Here is a 20,384-nt window from a genome sequence, read left to right as displayed (position 1 = left end):
CTTCTGTGACACTCATGGTCCTCCATAATATCGCCGAGATGCTTCTGCTGAGCATATGGATGGAAGGAAACAGCGTTAAGGAAAGAATTCTGCTAATTTGTGTCTAAAATTTTCCACCTCTTCTTGATCAAAGGACATTTTCCAAACCATTTCCCATTTCTCTGAGTTTTGAGACAACAAAACAAAGCTCAGTGAGCCAGTACAATCCGAGACCAAATGTTTTCCTATATCACATATTTTTCTTCCGCTGTTAAAGAGCTCAGTTTTATTTTGCTTTTCTTTTTCAGACTAAAGAACAGCAAGAGCAAGTACTAAATCAGAGCAATAAAGTCTTCCTCTACTGCGCCTTCTTGGACTACAGGTGGGTGTGTGTTCTTTTTGGATATTCTTTCCTCGCGTCTTTAAGGTTTCAGATCGTGAGAAATGATTTGGGAAAGGCTTATTTCCCTTTTCTCTTTCAGATCAAAACCATCCAGTGTGAGCAACAGTAAAACAAAATATGGTGATCTGATAAATGGGGCCAAAACACTCTTTAGATTGCATGAATCATTTGAAAAGGGAGTGTGTTTTAGTTGGATTCAGAGGTTTCCTCTCCTTACTCCCCTTTGCCCTGAAGCTCAAGAGAAATTATTGGCTCGTCCTGTCAGATTGCCCTGGTACATTCAACAAAGCCTCCCACAAGTGGATCATGTTGAGTGATTCGTGCCAGCTCCTATAAAACCCATGTCAATTATTTTACTTGTATACTTGTTTTTCATGCTAGGGCCTTTATATTAATATATCTCTTGAGCATAAGTTCGGTGTAAATAATACCAAACTGTCATCCTTTTCAGTTCAAATGAGGGAATCTGGTCCAACGAAGGATGTGTGCGCTCGGATGGAAACATGACGTACTCTGTGTGTTTGTGCAACCACCTCACCAACTTTGCCATCCTTATGCAAGTGGTGCCTTTAAAGGTATGACATTTTAGCTGTGCTTTAAAAAGTCTCTTCTTCGTTGTTGCTCTATTAGCGATGGATCCTAGCCCTGATAAATGGACTGTATGCTCCCTGCCCAGGACCACACAGCAAACGTAGCATATTTGTCATTTGAGTATTTGTTGGCTAAAGCCACAGATATTTCCTCAGGGGTTGGTGGAGCCTAAAAAAGAGTTACAAGGACAGTAAATTTTAAATTCACCGGAAACATGTGCTCCAAAATGAGTATCGCACTTCATATCTGCGCCTGTTGTCCAGCACGTTAGCCTGCAGCCAAACTCGAGGCTTCAGAACGGCAGTCCTCACACCAGGAGGTGAAATCTGAAAGGTTTGACATCAGTCTTTCTCACAGAAGACAGTTTGGCGTGTCACAGTAGGAAAAGTAAAGTATTTTATACAAGATGGCTGAATTTCATAAGCATGAAATTCAGCCATCTTGTATAATATCGCTTATGGAATTTTGATTTAAGATATTTTTATACTTCTTGAACTTCTGCAGAGCTTTGAAAAGCATGTGTGTTGTCAGTCCAATGTATGGACAGAGCATGGACAAACATGGAAAGCTTTGGCTAATTTTTACTCATCTGAATGGGTGCCATCTTTGAGTCTTGAGTTCTTGTAAAACTTCCAGGGTGGCGATGTTTTGCACCTGCACTTTTCCTGCTCTGACATGTCAACATGTCTGCTGTGAAACGCTGCCTGGTGATGATTTTGACCTCAGAACTTTCCATTTATTCTCTGGTAGGGACATTGGAGCCAGTCGTACTTTAAAGTGTGCCCCTCCCTCAGTGTCTTTGTCACAAAAGAAGTAGACTTGTAGGAACATAATTGGACAGGAAACAGAGGTTTACCACACAGTAACCCACCAACCAGAAGCCCCCACTTCAGCCTCTGGGCAGCTTATCGTTCCACCGTCTCAGGCAGTTGTAAGCAGACCTACACACTCACAATGCCGGTTTCACTGGTGGTTTTTGTACAGAAGTACTTTGGACAACCATGATTAAGTATGGTTCTTTTGGGGTTTCTGCACAGGTCAGTGGTCCACAGTCTTTCAAGAGACCAAAAACCGTCCCTTTAAAACATCTGGGACCATTGAATTCCCCCTGAACACTGTCCAAACCTGTGCGCGTTGTCACCACACTCTTTGTTATCCAAGAATATGTGCCACTGGAGTATGGTCAGCATCCACCATGGCTTCTTTTAATAGAAAAATGGAGCTAAGAGGACCGGCGCTGTATTTAAGGAGCAGAAGTCTATTTGATGCTATACTTTCCCTCAGCCAGTCTCTAATTAGTGGGCTGCCTCATCCCTCAGCTGCGAGGGAACATCCCACGTATTCCTTTTCTGGAAGGCTGAGACTCCTCTGTGCTCATAATGACAAGGTGCATGTGAAGACTGTTAATGGAGGATCAAAAATAGCCCAAGCTCCAAAACAACATCAATGCACCGGGTCGTAAGCCATAAGACACGTGCATATGCAAAAACACAGTCATCTATGTCAGTCTTTGGACAATGTACAAATTTGTTTATCCCTAAATCGTATAAAAACACATGTTTGACTGTATTTTTGGTGGCTCCAAACACGAGAAAAACCTCAAAAACACTTAAAGCAAAATGCACACATATGTGAATAGCTGGACATGTTCACTTTATGGGAGTCTTGCAGAGTAAAAACACAAATAAGAGTCAGTATTGGGTTCAGTTCACCATCATAAACTCTACATCGTAAACCCCTTTGAGTTGGAATGAAAACAACATGCAGGTAAAATATTAATGTAGTCTTGTGGTTCACTCATGATGATGTGTCTCTCTGCACAGCTCACGACTGGCCACAAGGTGGCACTATCAACCATCGGTTATGTTGGCTGTTCAATATCCATCTTCTGTCTTGCCATCACTCTGGTCACTTTCGCTGTTCTGTCGTGAGTATGACCAGTTTAGTCAGCTTACAAGTTTTAATGGAACACACCACAGTCTTAATCACTCAACACCAACTCTTTATGCTCTCTTTATTATCTGTATACTGTATGTTTGGTTTCATAAATCCTATCGTGTGCACGCTCCATGTCCTTGTTATCCCACTGATGATACACGCTGTGGTCCTCCTGCTGCTCTGCAGATCAGTGAGCACCATCCGGAACCAGCGCTACCACATCCACGCCAACCTGTCCTTCGCCATCCTGGTGGCTGAGATCTTACTGCTCATCAGCGCTCGCTTCGACCCGGGCACGGTGGGTCCACAGCAAGGTCCTCATTCAGCGGAAGTCAAAAGTAGTTCAGAAAAACAGATCTACAGTCAGATTTACAATCCGAACCAGCGTAGATTTTAAAATTATTACAGATGTGTTGTGTTCAGTGACTTTCTCTGCATGAGCACCGTGTGCAGGTGTTGGAATAAATATCATCACGGATAGTTTTTTTTAATATCAGAGTTTGAAATTCTGGTATAATGAGTACACAGTATGTTGCTGATGATGATTTAAGGCTTGGAACAATGATTGCAGTAATGAAGACTATAAAGAAAAACTGTGATGGTGATGAGTATGATTTAGTGAATAACATAGCAACATAACATCAACGCAGACATAAATAATACGAAAATACGAGAACGATTTGATGGTAAACGTCTGATTTTGTCCCCCAGCTGCCTTGTAAGGTGATGGCCGTCCTGCTTCACTTCTTCTTCCTGAGCGCCTTCGCCTGGATGCTGGTGGAGGGCCTCCACCTGTACAGCATGGTGGTGAAGGTGTTCGGCTCAGAGGGCAGCAAACACTTCTACTACTACGGCATCGGCTGGGGTGGGTCAGGATCCGCGGTTAACCCGTTTGTTTCCATGTCGTTACGTCGTTCTTATTTCAGCCAGCGTCCTGCGTCCACCTAGCGCCACCCCAGTGCTGTGACTATGACTGATATTTTGGACTTTCTAGCAGCCGAATGTGGTAAATTGCTCTGACCCTGCTGAATAAATCTGCTCTGAGTCACATTCCAGTGTAACAGTCGCCTCTCCTGATGTCGGTGAACCGGCGTTTGACGGACAGATGAAAAGAATCTGGGACATACGTATGCCGTCTTTGGCTGCTGAGGAATGCACAGTCTCTCCTTCACATGCTGAACCCATTAGTGGAAAAACGTTCCCTTTTTTATTACTTCCTTTCTTCTGGCCAGAGTAATTTTTCATCTCGTGAGGCCAACTTGAAATTTTTGTGCTGGAGACTCTGACAGTTACATGTATAGCTGCTATGCATAAAACATAAATGCTCATTTTGTAATTAACTGCTGCGGCTATTACCTGTGATAAAAGCTGTTGACTACTTTAGCTTTCATTTCCTCCTTTTAAGGAGGTCCTGTACTACAGGGTTGTTTTCAGTTATTTTCAGGGAAATGAGCAATTAGCAGAAGGGCAGACGAATGAAACCACGACTGGGTTTAAAAGTGTTTCCAAAGACAGGTGCAGCCGTGGGTGGAGTTTACTCTGTTGGACGGTGTCACAGCACTTAACGGGCACGCGGCTGCTCGGACCAGGCTGTGGAGGTTAAAATAGCACATGAATTCTGTTTTAGTCACGGTTTGGCCTGTCTTAGCCTGCATGTCTGTGGCCTTTAGGTTCACTGGGTTGTTATGAAATGATTCGCTGCCGATTCCATTTGTGCTGATCTAATCCGAGTCTCGGGTCCAGCATTAAAGGTGTCCCGTTTAGTTTGTGACCACAGGTGGCGCTACGGAGCAATGTTTTTAAGAGCGGGTGCCAGTCTTGTTTGTGACACGCACGCTATGACGCACATACAAGCGAGCAGGCGACAGCAGTGGAGCTTCAGTTGGCCACTTGTGCAATGAGAAAAAGACAGCACTCGCCGGTTTTGATGTTTGACGTATATAAACGTGGAGCACATTCTTTAAAATGAAGCCAAACCATCTTGATCGCCCCCTGGTGGCTGTCTGCAGTACAGCTCATAAACACTGGAATAGAAAAGGGCCGTCAACAAACTGTTGCCACAAAGTTGGAAGCATAGCATTGTCCAAAATGTCTTGGTATGCTGAAGCTTTAAGATTTCCCTTCACTGGAAGTCAGGGGCCGAACCCAAACCCTGAGGAACAGGCCCAAACCACACCTGGACCCAATAACAAAGAGCTGTGTCCCAATACTTTTGTCTATATAGAGTATGTAGGCATGATACTTCATTGGTAATTCCTGGTTGGTCCTGTAGCAGGCTGACATTTCTGCCCCATGTGTAACATTTAGCATTTAACTTCTTTGTTTACTATCAGGCTCTCCTCTGGTGATCTGTGTGGTGACCATGACGTCAGCTCTGGACAGTTATGGCGAAGTTGACAAGTAAGTACAACCTGCGCTATATTAAAGCTTGGTGGCTTTGCATAAGCGTCACATCACCTGTGGAAGAAACTGGAACCGTTAATGTTATTCAGAAGCTTTTGGCTTAACTCCACATTGGCACCACAGCTTTATGGCAGCTGGAAGGGAGCACACTGAGACTTTCTGTCCTTGTTTTCTCAGCTGTTGGCTGTCTCTGAAGAACGGAGCCATCTGGGCGTTTGTGGCACCAGCTCTCTTTGTCATTGTGGTGAGGAGTTTGCCACAATTAACATTTGTCTTTTCTTTGTTTTTTAAACAGTTTGTCACATAATTTGAGCTACAATTTAATTTGTCTTCACTGTAAACTTGTTTTCTGCTCTGCGTCACTGCTTTCCAGGTGAACATTGGCATTCTGATATCCGTGACCAGGATCATATCGCGCATCGGCGGAGAGAGTTACAAGGTTCATGGAGATGCCAATGCAGTCAAGTGAGATTATTTGTTTTTTGCCCTTTTAATTGTTGAATCTTGCTCTCTTATTAAAGGCTGCTCATATGAGCGTGATTGTCTCTTGCTTTGTTTCCAGGCTGACTGCAAAGGCAGTGGCTGTGCTGCTGCCCATACTCGGCATCTCCTGGATCTTTGGCGTTCTTGCTGTCAACACACACTCTTTGCCCTTCCTGTATATCTTCGCTGTATTCAACTCGTTACAAGTAAGTTCCTCCCTTTTCCTTTGCAAAATGTTTTCAGCTATTTGTGAAAAATCTGCTAAAGTTTACGTGTTCTTCCTTTTCGTCAGGGGTTCTTTGTCTTCCTGTTTCACTGTCTTCTCAACTCTGAGGTGCGGAGATAAACAGTGTGTTTTAATGTTTGATTTGCCACGTTGTTGCCACACACAAAACAAACAGAAGGGATTTCCTTGATTTGTCACCGTTGTCTCTTCTCACGTCTTTCTGCAGGTCAGAGCTGCTTTCAAACACAAAACCAAAGTGTGGTCTCTCACCAGCAGCTCCATCCGAAACATCAACGTGAAGCCGTTCAACTCTGACATCGTGAGTGCTGCTGCTGAGGATTTGTGAAAAGCAAAACGAGCATGCCGAGTCGTTCTAACCTTCTCCTTCCCGTCCTCTAGATGAATGGAAACAAGGAGGGCGTGACTCCCACCAAGATGAACACGTGGGACAAAAGCACCAACTCAGCCAATCGCATCGACCTCTCCGCCGTGTAGAACCACGCCGGGTCACTTCTGACGGTGGCCGGAGAGCAATCTGAAGCTCACGAGCGTAGTATGACAAACACTGGCCAGAGTATTATCCCACTTTGTTACGTAATGAATTGGACACTCATCCGCTCAAGTGAAAGTGATACCAAAGGAGGTGACATGTAATGGCTTCACTGTTAAAGACAAACAGACTCTGAGGACTGTGCCTTCTTATTGTCTCTTTAAAATCATATTGTGTTCCCAAAGACGAGAGCAGGGATTTCTGAGGCGGTCAGTGAAGTGACGGATCCATGCGTGTAGTTCAGGGTCTTGCACTTTGTCTGTTGCGTGTTTTTTTTTTCCAAAATAAAGTCCTAAGTCCTCTCTGGTGAAGTCAATAAGCGTATTTCCCAAAATGCCAGAATATGCCTTTAAATCACAGAGGTGTGTTCTGACATGTATTTAGTCTCACACAATAAAATGTAAAGCACATTTACATCGGCTTGACTGGCAGAAAAAGTACCTTTAAAATTAAGGCAATACGTTTTTCAGGTTGTGGTTGGGTACAAACACAAAAACCTGGACACAAAAAGGAAAAGTAAAGCAATGTTTGGAAGGATCCACAATGGATTCAACGATGGATTCGCCAGCTGTTAACATCAGCTTCGCGAAAAATGAAATGCATATTTTAGCTGAATGAACTTCACCCGATTCGTACGGCTTTAATCCAGTGTGACGGATGGCACAACACAACAACCAGCAGCGTAGCAGTGAATTAGACCCTAAGTGATTCTGACCTAATGTATTTATTTATTTTGTGATTCGTGTCTTCTGCAGAGCGTCACAGCTCAGCCATCAGTACGTCCTGGCGTTAAATTCTGTGTCTGTCTGGGTGTTTCCTCTCTTGAAATAAACTGACTGGTGTATCTGCTGTACCTCCCGTCTGAGTAAGCTGCACCATGTTATGCTTTTCTGAGAACAGTGAATACTGGTCCTGTTTTGGACACGACTCTGTGAAGTTTTATGGTGTCTTTAGCTATTTCTGTTTCTAATTTCCTTTGCATTTTCATATGTTTGTTTTTTTGTACACTAAAATATGAAATATGTTGTACAACAGAGGGACTTGATAGGTTTGTTGCTTTTTTTACTTAAAATACTGTGAGAATGGAGAGAGATATTGATGTCATTGATCCTACACTGTACCAACATTAAGTGAAGATTAGAAAGCAGGATTTACTGTAAGTCACTCTGCGCTCATTTTCCATGTCCAATTTAAAGTTGAATATTTCATTATTTCCATGCATGTATGGCCTTAAATGATTGTTGTCTTATGGTACTACAGTTTGTGCTTCCAATTATCTTTATTATAAAAGGTTTATGACAAGAAACCAGTGTCATCTTTATCACATAATTGTCACCATTATGCTCACATGTATGTTGCTTGTGGGCCAGTACAAGTCGTGGACACTCGGACGTGTGTGCCTGTGAACTGCATTGCATTAAAGTATGACTGCGGGGCGCATTAATAATATCACCATGTGTATTAGCTATTCGCTTTGGGCTTCGTGTTTTGAACGAGAGGTGCTACATAAATGAAGTTCAGTTGAGCTAAGCTAGCTGGCTAACTAGCCATTCAGGTGCCTCAAAATACGGCTCTTCCTGGGAATAAGTTCATTTGAACAGACCGACAGAGTCTGCTTACGTTTTTTAAAACAAACAAACAAACAAAACACAACTTTTACTCCGTTGATAGGTTGACTTTATCATATTAAAAATCTAATCAACGTGGGCTAACTGCAATCAAAGATATCAGGATGAATAAAAGGTTTAACGGTTCAGACCGGTGGGCAGGATGCATGAACCAAGTGTTGTGTTTCTGAATTATTTACTTCAAACGTGTGAGATATTTCTGTAGCTTTTCAAAAGGAACTTCAACTGAGCATTTTACTCTTTAATGAAACGTGAACCATTTCTTGCCTTAACGGTCGCAGTACTAATACTGTAACATAAGAATAAATAAAAATAAGTCAGGGCCAAATTAAGTGGCTGAATTACGAGGTGTCACTGAAGGCGCCATCACGAAACATATGCCAGTCTTTGTGCGCATGCTCGTCGTGAGATATGAATATCTCCAGCGTATGGGTGAAGAGGACAACAATACGCGAACTGCGCGTCTGTTTACACCGTGAGCTTTTAACTTCAGCCGGTTCTGGAGAAGTAACGGGACCGCTTCGGACCGTTAAATAAACAAGCACGGCAGCCCGCTGATAAGTTGTTTACACACATTGTCCGTTTTAACTTTGTCCTGATGTTGTCATCGATGTTTTGGTCGGGTTTAAAGCTTGTCACGTGTGAAGAGCGTGTTTTTCAGCGGTGAAATGGGATGTCCCGGCGCGACTGTACGCGTGTTTCAGTTGGAAACTCGTCCTCTTGAGCCCGCTCGGATACTTTAACGCGTTTATTTCTCTTGTTGTCCATGGAGTCCGTCGGGAAGTTTGAGTTCAGCAGGAAGGACCTGATTGGTCACGGTGCCTTCGCGGTTGTGTTCAAAGGCAGGCACAAAGAGGTAACTTCTACATCTATCTAACATCAGCCTGTCTTGTCGTTGCTCGTGGTGTGTTTATCCTGCCTTTCTGAACTTTTAAAGAGGCGCGACTGGGAGGTTGCTGTGAAGTGTATCAACAAGAAAAACTTGGCCAAATCACAGTCTCTGCTTGGCAAAGAGATTAAAATACTGAAGGTAATCAGCTGTCTTTTATTGCTGTTGTATTCTGTCTGTCTCTGCCTGTGTGCCGTTTAAACACGTTCATTTTTTCCCACCTCCTCCAGGAGCTCAAACATGACAACATTGTCAGACTGCTGGACTATCAGGTGAGCTTGTTTTGCTTTTTGGTCCTCTCTCCTCTCACATGCAGCTCTTCACACTTCTCTGACACGTGCTGCAGAGTCGGACGTCACGTGTCATTGCTCATGTGCTGCAGATGTTGTAGTTTTTCATGAAGTCGAGCTGTAGTTCATCTTAAACCAACAGGAGTTTACTTTGGACGTGCTTCGAAGAAGTGAAAGGCGTGTGTGTGCTTGGATGCGTGTGCTTACCTCTGCTCACCTTACCGACACCTGCCAGACAGGTGTGAGCTGATCCCTCACTGGTTTGGACAGATGGCAGGGTGCAGCCGGTTCAACAATGGCTTATAAAACACAGTCTGATCAGCGTCTGGGAGTCTGGGAGCGTGCGAGGATAATGACTTTAGGTGATACGCCTCAGGCCTTGAGTGGAGAGGAATGTGTCATCTTACCTGACACAGCAACCACCAGGTGTTTGTACGTGCAAGTGGTAAACACTTGTTAAGTTTCACCCCAATATGCAGACCCTGCTAGCTTTAACTTTAACACCCATACAAGTCAGATGGGACTGACACCCTAAATTTCTCACCCTTTTGCTCCACCTTGTGTCACCTCGGTGCTCAGTTTCATTGGCAAGGACGCAGGGTGACAAACTGGGGCCGTGGGGGGTGGGGGAGGGTGGGGAGAGAGGTGGGGGGGGGGTGGCGACGCAGAGCTGGACGGGGGCCACCAGTTAGCTGATGTCTGGAGAGTCTCTAGAGGTGCTGCCGATGACGAGCTAAAAACAAGGGATCAAGTCAGTGTGAGAAGCGAGCTGGGGTCAGTGTAACCACAGGCATAAGCCCCGCCCATTAAAATAAATGTGATGTATTTATAACCATCCATCACATCACTTTGAAGGTGGATCGTCAGCTAATGATAATTTGCATTTCATCTGCTTTCATCCACAGGAAGTGGGGGGATGTGTGTACCTCGTCATGGAGGTGAGTTGTGTCAGAAATGCTAATGAACTGGTCGAGATGATCAAAGCTGCCATTAAGACCAGTCGTTCTTCTCCTTTCAGTACTGCAATGGAGGCGACCTGGCTGAGTACCTTCACTGTAAGTCTGCTGTAAATAGTCCACGTCTCAGTAACGTTTGGGCTGTGCTCGGACCAAAAACATCCACGTGGCTCCTCACTGCTGTGTGTTCCAATACGTTTGCAGCAGCTTACTGTTGCACTGGCTGACCTGGTTGGCTTTTGAACGGCTTGGCCAGGCTTTTTCAGTGTTTTGGAGGAATAATAGGATTTTGAGGAGACTGCAGAACAAACATAGAATTCAAGTTCCAGCAGGTCAGAGGGTAAATTATCACTAATACTCCCAAGTACTTAACCCAGATAAAACTAAACCTCTAGAATTGGCTTGTGAGGTTTCCCACAGAATTCAAGGGGGGGGAAACATTAACTCCCGGTTTTTATTTTCTACGTTTTCCGCTTTCCTTGTGACGTCACCACATTTAATTTCTCACTTGTCTTCAAACCCCCGCTGAAGGTCCTGCAGCTGCCGGGTCCAAGCGTCTAAATGCTGATGTGGAGCGTCGGTCTTAATTCGGCCACCGTGCAGGCGTCTCTTGTTTTGTAGTCCCGCTCGTTCTGCGTTCCTGCCAAGGAGGCACATCCAGCCTCTCGCAGCACGACACTCGGTCACATTTGGCAGCGTTGGCGGAGCTCCCACATGACCTCACCCATCTGTCACTCACTTATCCCCTGTCCTCCGGTGGAAAAACACTGCAGCTATAAATACTGCATGTAGTGTGAGGTGGGGGGTGGGGGTGACTTTAATTTCCACGTGATTTGTAAACAAAATTCTTTCCCACAAAGCATGACAGCCATGACACATCCTGATGTAACCAAACTCATATCATATTAGCGTTTCTGGTGAGTCGTATTCATGAATTTGTTGATGATTCTCCCAGGTTGATTTCCTGTTACAGTCTCCCAAAAGTTGCACACAAAGAGTTTTGCCTGACCAACAGTCCAAAAATAAAGATTTTAATATCATAAAAGATGAGAAAAAGCTGTAGATGTTCTCGTTTCAGAAAACCCGGAGACTCTTCGTTAACGATAACTGCTCCTCTGACCCTCAGCTAAAGGCACTTTGAGTGAGGACACCATCCGCTTGTTCCTGCAGCAGATCGCTCAGGCCATGAGGGTCCTGCAGAGCAAAGGCATCCTCCACAGAGACCTGAAACCCCAGAACATCCTGCTCTGCCACCCCGAGGGCCGCCGGTCCAGTCCTGTCAACACCTGCGTCAAGATAGGTAACGACTTCGCTCAGCAGAGCAGCAGAAGGAGCGACTGTCGAGTGTGTGTGTGTGGGTGTGTGTGTGTTGGTTAAAAGACTTTTCACCTCACCTGCTTGTCTCCCCGTCCAGCTGACTTCGGGTTCGCACGTCATCTCCAGACCAACACGATGGCAGCCACGCTGTGCGGCTCTCCCATGTACATGGTGAGTGTTGGCGTGTCCTGCTCTGGTTTCCTGTCCCGGCGTGTCCCTAAGCTGTGAGCTGTGTTTGTGTGCCCGCAGGCTCCTGAGGTCATCATGTCCCAGCACTACGATGCCAAGGCTGACCTGTGGAGCATCGGCACCATCGTGTACCAGTGTCTGACCGGAAAGGCGCCATTTCACGTGAGCGACACTTTGACTCGCACACGCGTGCTCAGACAAAAGTCACAGTTTTCAGAAACGTCAGTCAGGGTGTGACGAGTGAGTTTTAGAGTCAAGCGCCTCTAACAGACACTCTGAGTGATTCTCCGCCGACCGCTGAGCTGCTGTCAGCTCGGGGACCGGTCAGACGGGGGTCCGGGTGGTTTCGTGGTGGCTCCCAAGAGTGGAGAGGATGGAGCTGGAGCTGAGCTATGAACTGCAGAGTTTTTGACCCGTTGCCAGGGGTCAGCAAGCCTGGGCAGGTCGGCTGCGGCCCGTCTCGAGTAAATAAAGCTCTGAACGGTGAGGTCACTCTTAGTAGGCGTTTAGGTAAACTGATTTAGCAGTTCTCCAAACAGTGCTCAGCTTGCTTAACAACAAATGATGGCGAAATGGTTTTAGTTCACGGAAAGGACAGGCTCGTTGTTGTCAACACCGAACTGAACGCAGCCTTTCAGAGCCACCTGCCTGCTGGCTGAGGCTCCCTGATATCCAGAGTTACTGCTTGGCAAATGCTGGAACAGGAGCGAACTAACTGCTGCTTAGGAAAGGGTCTTGTTTATGGATGGCGGCGTGCGGAAATGGCTGCCAGCCATTTCTCTGAACGCATAGCAAATATTGCTTCACATCCCTGAGTATTACTTTCTGCTGTTCACGTGGCAGCACAGATGATAAGTGAACTGTTTTGCGGATTGCCTCAGGTCTGGATTCCCTTTTTATCCTGTGTGTTAACGGTTGAAGAAGAACAAACATCCGGTTGGACCTTTCGGACCTGCCGCTGAGGTTATTTATGCTGCTGTGTTTCGAGGTTTCCTTGAAAGTGTTTTCCCCGAGAAAGAGCGGGAAGATCAAGTTCTGTTTTCTGCCAGGCAGGTCAGGGAGTTTAAGTCCAACGGTTAGTGTGAGGTTAGCAGCTGCTGGTGCTAATGATGATGATGTTTACTTAGCTGCCGTCTCCAAGCGTTCCACGTAGCCCGCAGTGGATCAGCAAACACACACACCTTATTTGTGTTTGGATTATACGCACCATCACATCTAATGTTTGATGATGCTGAAGGCAGATAGTGAAACTTTCTACTGTCATACCTTCAGATGCTTGTTTGTTTGTGTAACTCCTGTGTGTGTGTGTGTGTGTGTGTGTGTGTGTGTGTGTGTAGGCCAGCACACCGCAGGAGCTCCGTCTGTTTTATGAAAGCAACCGGAGCCTCTTACCCAGGTTAGTGCACCGCTGGGCGACACACACACTGTGTGTACTGTACACGCACACACATCTGTCCTCTGTGCACTCAGTCTGCTGATGAATGACTGCTCACACTCGAGTGATGTTCACACACAATGCAGAACACATGCCACAGCACACACACACACACACACACACAGATATAAGATTACCAGTCAATAAAGCCACAAGCCCCAAAGCGCCTCTAAAAATAGTCTTAATGTGGAGGAAACGAGAGACGCCTGATGGAGCTGGAAGTTTCTTCATCGGCCGCTCGCTCGCAGGTGGAAAAATCTGTCAAAATCAGGCGGGTGTGCGATGCTCGATCTGGTGTCCAATCTCTCCATCATGACATATGATTTGTCATCATCTTTCGTCTTTATGTTATGTTGGCTACGTTCAGAACTTGGAAAGCGTTCAAAGGGTTTTGCCGACTGTTTTCTTCTGTTTTCATGCTGTACTTTGTCAGCCTGCGTTTGGCTCGTGGCCATGCTTATCTTTCACAGTGATAAAGTCGAGTGATAAGATGACAAGCAGTGTGTGTGTGTGTGTGTGTGTGTGTGTGTGTGTGTGTGTGTGTGTTAAAGGAGTCAGGGTTTGTTGTTTTCTTGTCCTTCTATATATAACCTTCTCTGAACTGCCATCTAGTTGCCTGCACGCTATCATTTTCCACATGGCCCAAGTAGCTCCTTACAGACACACACACACACACACACAGTCTGCACTGATTGGGTGTCACGATGCCCTGAAGTTTCCACTGAAGCCATAAATTACATGACAGATAAATTTCTTTAACAGCTCTCTCTGGGCTGATGAAACACAAGTGGCCTGTGTATTATTTCTTTTAACACCACATACATCAGCAACGAAATGCAAACACGCGTGTTCAAAATGTCAGCATGTCGTGTCAACACACACGCTGCATAAAGCTGCATGCAGAGAGGAACCCACCCGGTGGTTCTCCTCCCGTGCTGGATTCTGGATTCTGCATTTTGTGTTTAAACGTGTCATCTTTAACGTCCAGCTCTGGTTTTGGCTGATTTAAATCAGAAACTTGTGTGGTTTCCCAGCATCCCAAAGGAGACCTCAAGCAACCTGAGACACCTGCTGATGGGTCTGCTTCAGAGGAACCACAAACAGCGGATCAGCTTCGGTGAGCCTCCGCCTGCCGGCCTTCACAGTGCACGATTACGTTCAGTCCAGTCGCTCACCTCTGAACCTTTATGTCCACAGATGAGTTTTTCCACCATCCTTTCCTGGAGACGAGCTCATCCACAAAGAAATGTGAGGACTCTTATCTCGGCGCAGCTGACGGTCAGTACGGGTGCTGTGGCTGGACGTCCTAACACAAACACATTAATGTTTTGTTTAACAGGCTCTCCTGCTCCGGTGCTCTCCTACCCCAGCTCAGGCTCGGCCAGCTCGTCCAGCGGCTCCTCCACCTCCCATCTGGCCTCCCCTCAAGTGTGTACACATTTCTTCTGTGTATTTACAAAGCAGTGAATTGTCCCTTTAAAGGACTGTGGTCGCTTCCCTGTTTTGATCATTTTACACTCTCTTAGCATTCCGACGGAGACGTGCATCGACTTCAGGCCAAAGCGCATTATTCCCCCACGCGGGACGCTCCCGTCTTCCTGCTGAAAGACAGTCAGAGCACGTCGGTCTCCACGGAGGAGTACGTCATGCTGCCTGCCCAGTTTCCCAGTAAGACATCCAAGCATCACTCTGTGGATTTCTGGGTTTCTTTACTCTGCAGGTCAGCACGAGGTCTGACTGCTTCTGTCTCACTGCTCTGTAGGTGAGTGCACCTGTGAGGTGGAAGTCGGGTCGCCCATTGAGAGCTGCCTCATATACAGTGGGTGAGTAGTCACACCCAGGGTGCACAGCGTCCTGTCAGTTATTCAGTCAGTGGCGGTCCAGAAAAGGATTTCAGTATGCACGTTTGACCTTCTGCCTGATGTGTCACTCTGACTTACTATGTGGATGATTCATGTTTATCCAAAGCTGGAAACATCACTTTGACTGATCGATCCATGTGTCTGCAGCCCAATGATCACAGCAGTTTACGCTCTTTAGTTACACACGTTTTCAGACGGGGAAGCTTCTGAGGCCAGAACAGATGTGTTTACATCGTTTTCATGTCACTAAACCTTATTAATGTATGCAGCCTGAGCTGACAGATGTCTGTCTTTAGGTGTTCGCTGCTGGCTGAGAGGAAGACGCCTCCGCCCTCTCCGCTGCTACACCCTCCGTCCCAGCCTGTGAGGTAAGAGAAAGTCAGCAGGTTTAGATTCTGGTGAGCCAATTGTATTTTTTTTTCTATTAGAAAATCATCCAAATCACTCCTGACTGTGCCTTCCTGTGTGTCTCACTTCTGTGTCGACGCAGTAAGCCTGTTGAATTTGTTGGCCGTGACTGCAGCCAAACGGTGCCCATTCCCGTCCCCACTCAGATCCACAACTACCAACGTATGGAACAGAACCTGCAGCCTGCCGGCTTACATGGCTCCACCAGGCAGGTCCAGCAGCTCGGCTCTGTGCACACACACACACACACACACACACACACTCTGCGATGTCTTCTTGTTAACCGCTCTCTCACGTCATGCAGGGTCACGCTCTGCTGTGCTGGCAGCAGCAGCAAAAGCTCCCCACGATGTCGAGGCTGTGGAGCTCCAGGATTTCCCCTCAAATCCCCAAGGCTGGCGAGCGGAGGAGCCCGACCGCAGGAGTCCCCTCCGCTGGGTGGGCATCTCGATGGGCTCGTCTGTCTCAGGACTGATGGTTAAGCAGAGCTCTTTCACAGCCACTCAGCTTAACTTTGCCAGTGCTCGCTTGTTGTTGGCCACCAGGGCCGTCTGGGCGTTAACACACACTCCACTGCGTGAAATGTGTCATGTTCAGAGTTGTTTTGTGGTGAAGTGTTGCTTTTGATTTCCTCTGTTCTCACTTTTGCTCTGCCTGACTTGTCTGCTTTTATTTGGGCTGATTGGCGACACCCAGGGAACAAGCCTGAGCTTGTTTCAGTCAGTCTTAGTGATAAAGAGCAAAAGATTTTCAGTGAGCCCTGATGATTCACTGAACAAGAATTGATCTTTTATTCTATAAAATATCGGAAAATTATGAAAAATTCTCAGTTTCTCCGAAAGTGACATCTTCAAGTTGCTTCCTTTTTTCCAGCCAGCAGTCCAAAACCCAAAGACCTTCATTTACGGTCGTAAGCGACAGAGAAAAGCAGCAAATCCTGACATTTCAGAAGCTGGAAGCAGCAAATGTTCGACATTGTTGCTTGAAAAATGAATAAACTAATTTCATTTTATGTCTGTCTCATGATAGCAGCTCTGCAAAACAGGCCTTAACTGTTTTCTGCTCACAGTTTAATGCTTCTAAACCTCTGTTCTCTAGTGGGGATGACCCCAAAGACCTCAGAGCCGACTCTCCCGTTCAGTACGAGAACTGGACTGCGGGACGCCTCCAGCCCCAAGGTCGGCAGAAACACGACATCTAAACATAAATGTTTTGCTCTTCACACACCACCGATGCCATTTTTCAATGCACACGGCACATTTCCTCCCACCTGCAGCAGAGCTCACACAGTAGAATCAAACATTATCTCGCTGTACCGTTAACAAGTTAGTGGTTAAGTTTCTGATCTTTCATTTCAATAACAGGTTCAATCAAGAATGCCAAGCCGAGCCAGGACAGTTCTGGACCTGCAGTCCCTCGAGACACCCCCTGCCTCCCAGACCAACCTGAGCAGGACATCAGCCAATAAAAAAGGCCCTTTTAAAAGGTCAGGCCTGTACAACATGACGCAAAAATCACAGGGCAGAGGACTGAAATGTGAGCCTGTTTGTGCCGGTCGTCCCCATGTAACTGAGGGTGTGGCGTTCATGAAAACCTGTCACAGCATCAGAGATGGGATCAGTAATTAAATGCTCTCCGTGGTGTCTGTGTGTGCACTGAACGTCCAGATCGCTGAGCGCAGGCAGGCTGTCCGACCCGCTGCTGAAGGCCGCCGTGGGAGCTCATCTCTTTGACGAGGGAGGTGACGAGAGCCTCAGCTGTGAGAAGAGCATGGACACAACAGGTACCGGCGCGAAGCAGTACGAACGCCTGTTTCGAGGTGTGACCACAGCACTTACCTGGGCTGCAGTTGACTTTAGCTCTTATTTGCTCCTACAGCTCCCCCTACTGGCTGTCATAGAGGCTTTCAGTTCTCGGACAGCCCACCTCCTGTAGTCTTCATGTTGGGTTCTCCATCCAAAGGAGACACTCCTCAGGTGTTCTCAGGTAGGTGTTCTAATTATCCTCTTAGCTTGTGTTGAGAATTAAGAACATCTGAGAGGCTGCGCTTTTATTACAATCTCCAGTTCATTCAGACCACTCATGCAAATTAGATACGGGCACACCTGTCCACACTGGGACTTAAAAATATCCTTACCACCGTCCACAGAGCCCTCGCAGGTAGACACACAGCGAGTCCCGAAAACATCATTGCAACACACACTGGGTCAACTGCTTCTTGACGTTGAAGTTCCAGTCTGGCGTTTGCTTGGCACATCACATGGTGCCTTTGTTTTAAAGAATTTCCCCTCGGGCATAAATAAAGGAATTTTGACTTTTGACTCTGATTATGTTTTTTAATCAAACTAATAATGAAATAATAGCGGCCACTCTTCAGAGTTAAGCTGTATTTGTCTTACATGCAGGCTCCCCTGGCTACATTAACTCAGCCTGGCTACTGAACAGCCGCCTCCCCCAAGGAGGAAGCCGGAGAAACAGCGAGACTGAAGCCATGGACGCTACACCACACAGCAGTGTGCTGTTTCACCCTCCAGAACTTCCCGAAGATACCCTGATGGAGGTACGGACAGACGCTGTGATCATACTGTGAGGTGAATCCTGCAGGTCATTTGGAAGACATAAGAAGACTTGAACATGAAGACATCTTCTCTTATCTTCTTGCAGCAGGCTCATACAGACGCTCTGAGTGAACTGCGTTTCACCCTGGCTTTCGTCCACTGTGTCGTGGAGCTGGCTTCTTCTAAGGACCCGGGCTGCTGGGGTGCCGTCAGCAGTCCTGACATTTCCTTCCTCGAGCAGAGCCTGGTGACAGATCAGATCAGCCTTCTGAGTAAAGAGTGGAGGTGAGAAGCTTCTTACGTTTTCCTCAACATGTACAGCAGCCACCTTCCTTCACAGATCTTCTCAGGAGTGATTTCTGTTACTTCATGTGCACGTTGCAGCTATGCAGAGCAGTTAGTTCTGTACATGAAGGCTGAGGAGTTTCTGTCTTCAGCACTGCACACTGCTAAAGAGGACATCAAACAGGGCCAGCTCCTTCCCTCTGCTACAGTCAAACAAGGTGAGCCCAGCAGGTTTGGTTTGGGAGAGGATGAGAGCAGCAGCGTGATGACAGGCGTCAGCTTGTATTTCCTCTAACAGTTAGGCGTATTTCCTGTGCGCAGTGATCAGGAAGCTGAATGAATTATACAAGAACTGTGTGACGTACTGTCGCTCCCTCAACCATCGGCTGCAGACCTTCCTGCTCGACAAACAGAAGCTCATGGACCGCTTCAATGGACTGACGGCGGAGAAGCTCCTGTACAGCCACACCGTGCACATGGTGAGCTCACATCACAGCAGGGCAAATCGGGCGCGAGGCAGCGCGCATCTCAAACAAGCCTTAACATGTGCGTGATGTGGATGCTTTCAGGTGCAATCTGCTGCTTTAGATGAGATGTTTCACTATGGCACAGCTTCAGTCCAGCGGTACCGCAAAGCCCTTTTGCTGATGGAGGGCCTGTCCCGAATCATCACGGAGCAAAAGGACATCGACAGCATAGATAAATGTGAGTGGGACGTAAATGACACACACACACACACACACACACACACACACACACACACACACACACATGCTTCATTTTACTCCAACCAGACCTTTTCCATCTTTCTGTTGTTCACAGGTAAGCAGTGTATTGAGCGACGCCTTTCTGCCCTGCAGGCTTGATGCAGGGCTTCAACACAGCATGGAACATCTCACGTGTCAAATAAGGTCTGGAAGATCTACAGAGAAGTCTGGACATTTGAAAATGTGTAGGAACTCGACTGCGTCCGCACCATCTCAGACCCCGATCTGTCTTAAGGGAAACGACCACTGGAGCATCTGCTCGCATCCCGACCACCAGTCCGTAATCTCTACAGAAGTGCAAGCACAAAAAAGAGTGGAAGTCCTGTTCTGGACGAGCTGTTGAGCACAGGTTGTGATAAGATTGTTTGATCAGGTAAATTATTCTCAGCATTTGATGTGTTTTGTTACAGACAGTATGTCAGTGTGTTGTAATGGGGATTAGTAGTAACTGATTTTAAATGTGTTGAACTTGAAGCAAAGATTATTTATTGGTTTTCCGTATTTGAAGCGTTTGTGTTGTCCGTACAGTCAGAATGTTTTGGATGAGATGACCAAATACTGCAAATGTGTAGCAGTAATAGTAAAACTGTGCCTGCGGTCCTGTACATTCTTCATCACAGCAGAGTAAAGTGAATGTAAGTATGTTTTCACCTCATACTGAGTAGTTGTCTTACAGGCGTACAGACTTTCAGTGTAGACTCAATTTGAATTAGAGTTTCATGGTGATCCAACACTCGCCTCCGTCAGGTGTTGGTGTAGACAGGAACGGCATGTCGCTTTGCTCATGTTTGTCTGCTGATTGTGAGCACGTTAGGCTTTTTTTATTTTTCTGATGGTTGGATTAATGTAAAACGATTGTGCTAATTTGTGAATGAATTTGTACATGATTGTTGCCCGATAGCACACAAGTTTGATACATTTTAGTGTTAAAAAAGATGTTTGTTAGAGTATTTCAAATTGCCTTTTCTACTTTTATGACTGCCAGACAAATTTGCCAAAATAAGTCGCTGAACACTGTGTGATGAAATAAATTAATTATTAAAAGTTTGAATTTACTTCATTCTTTTTTTTGGTGAGTGTGCTTGCATCTGACTTAAAATACAATTCATACATTTTTCTCTACAATTATACCTTTTCTTATAGTCCAAGCTCCAAATAATTTATGTAATTTGTGCAATAAGTTTCTTAAAACTAAATACAAAAAATCTGACGTTTTGACTGAAACTC

At 46.1% G+C, this 20,384-nt stretch overlaps 2 protein-coding genes across 6 annotated transcripts in view; both read left to right on the top strand.

Annotated features, from left to right (window-relative positions):
* Nucleotides 1-7,879, top strand: part of adgrd1 (adhesion G protein-coupled receptor D1) — a 28,417-nt gene extending 20,538 nt beyond the window's left edge. For all 4 annotated transcript variants that reach the window (XM_046386728.1, XM_046386729.1, XM_046386730.1 and 1 more), the window contains 12 exons: nucleotides 288-361; nucleotides 834-957; nucleotides 2,797-2,900; nucleotides 3,098-3,209; nucleotides 3,623-3,776; nucleotides 5,245-5,311; nucleotides 5,492-5,558; nucleotides 5,688-5,779; nucleotides 5,877-6,003; nucleotides 6,090-6,131; nucleotides 6,250-6,342; nucleotides 6,423-7,879. In XM_046386728.1, coding sequence (XP_046242684.1) covers nucleotides 288-361; nucleotides 834-957; nucleotides 2,797-2,900; nucleotides 3,098-3,209; nucleotides 3,623-3,776; nucleotides 5,245-5,311; nucleotides 5,492-5,558; nucleotides 5,688-5,779; nucleotides 5,877-6,003; nucleotides 6,090-6,131; nucleotides 6,250-6,342; nucleotides 6,423-6,518 — 1,152 coding nt within the window. In that variant the 3' untranslated portion in view covers nucleotides 6,519-7,879. The remainder of the gene's footprint in view (nucleotides 1-287; nucleotides 362-833; nucleotides 958-2,796; nucleotides 2,901-3,097; nucleotides 3,210-3,622; nucleotides 3,777-5,244; nucleotides 5,312-5,491; nucleotides 5,559-5,687; nucleotides 5,780-5,876; nucleotides 6,004-6,089; nucleotides 6,132-6,249; nucleotides 6,343-6,422) is intronic.
* Nucleotides 7,880-8,584: 705 nt separating this feature from the next.
* Nucleotides 8,585-20,212, top strand: ulk1a (unc-51 like autophagy activating kinase 1a). Of its 2 annotated transcripts, XM_046386726.1 has the most exons (27): nucleotides 8,585-9,057; nucleotides 9,139-9,231; nucleotides 9,321-9,362; nucleotides 10,286-10,318; nucleotides 10,399-10,435; nucleotides 11,463-11,636; nucleotides 11,751-11,824; nucleotides 11,903-12,004; nucleotides 13,180-13,238; nucleotides 14,312-14,394; nucleotides 14,475-14,525; nucleotides 14,617-14,705; nucleotides 14,804-14,945; nucleotides 15,040-15,100; nucleotides 15,436-15,507; nucleotides 15,630-15,755; nucleotides 15,852-15,985; nucleotides 16,646-16,725; nucleotides 16,912-17,033; nucleotides 17,215-17,330; nucleotides 17,426-17,533; nucleotides 17,953-18,107; nucleotides 18,212-18,390; nucleotides 18,490-18,608; nucleotides 18,712-18,869; nucleotides 18,960-19,095; nucleotides 19,213-20,212. In XM_046386726.1, the coding sequence occupies exons 1-27, from the start codon at nucleotides 8,968-8,970 to the stop codon at nucleotides 19,254-19,256; spliced, it is 2,679 nt and encodes an 892-aa protein (XP_046242682.1). In that variant the 5' UTR covers nucleotides 8,585-8,967; the 3' UTR covers nucleotides 19,257-20,212. The 2 variants fall into 2 exon arrangements, with proteins under 2 accessions (XP_046242682.1, XP_046242683.1); XM_046386727.1 differs by lacking the exons at nucleotides 8,585-9,057; nucleotides 9,139-9,231 and having other exon boundaries at nucleotides 11,415-11,636.
* The last annotated feature ends 172 nt before the right edge of the window (nucleotides 20,213-20,384 follow it).

The sequence above is a fragment of the Scatophagus argus genome, chromosome 4, assembly GCF_020382885.2.
Source record: "Scatophagus argus isolate fScaArg1 chromosome 4, fScaArg1.pri, whole genome shotgun sequence".
Classification (NCBI taxonomy): domain Eukaryota; kingdom Metazoa; phylum Chordata; class Actinopteri; family Scatophagidae; genus Scatophagus; species Scatophagus argus.
This window is presented reverse-complemented; position numbering and strand designations above follow the sequence as displayed.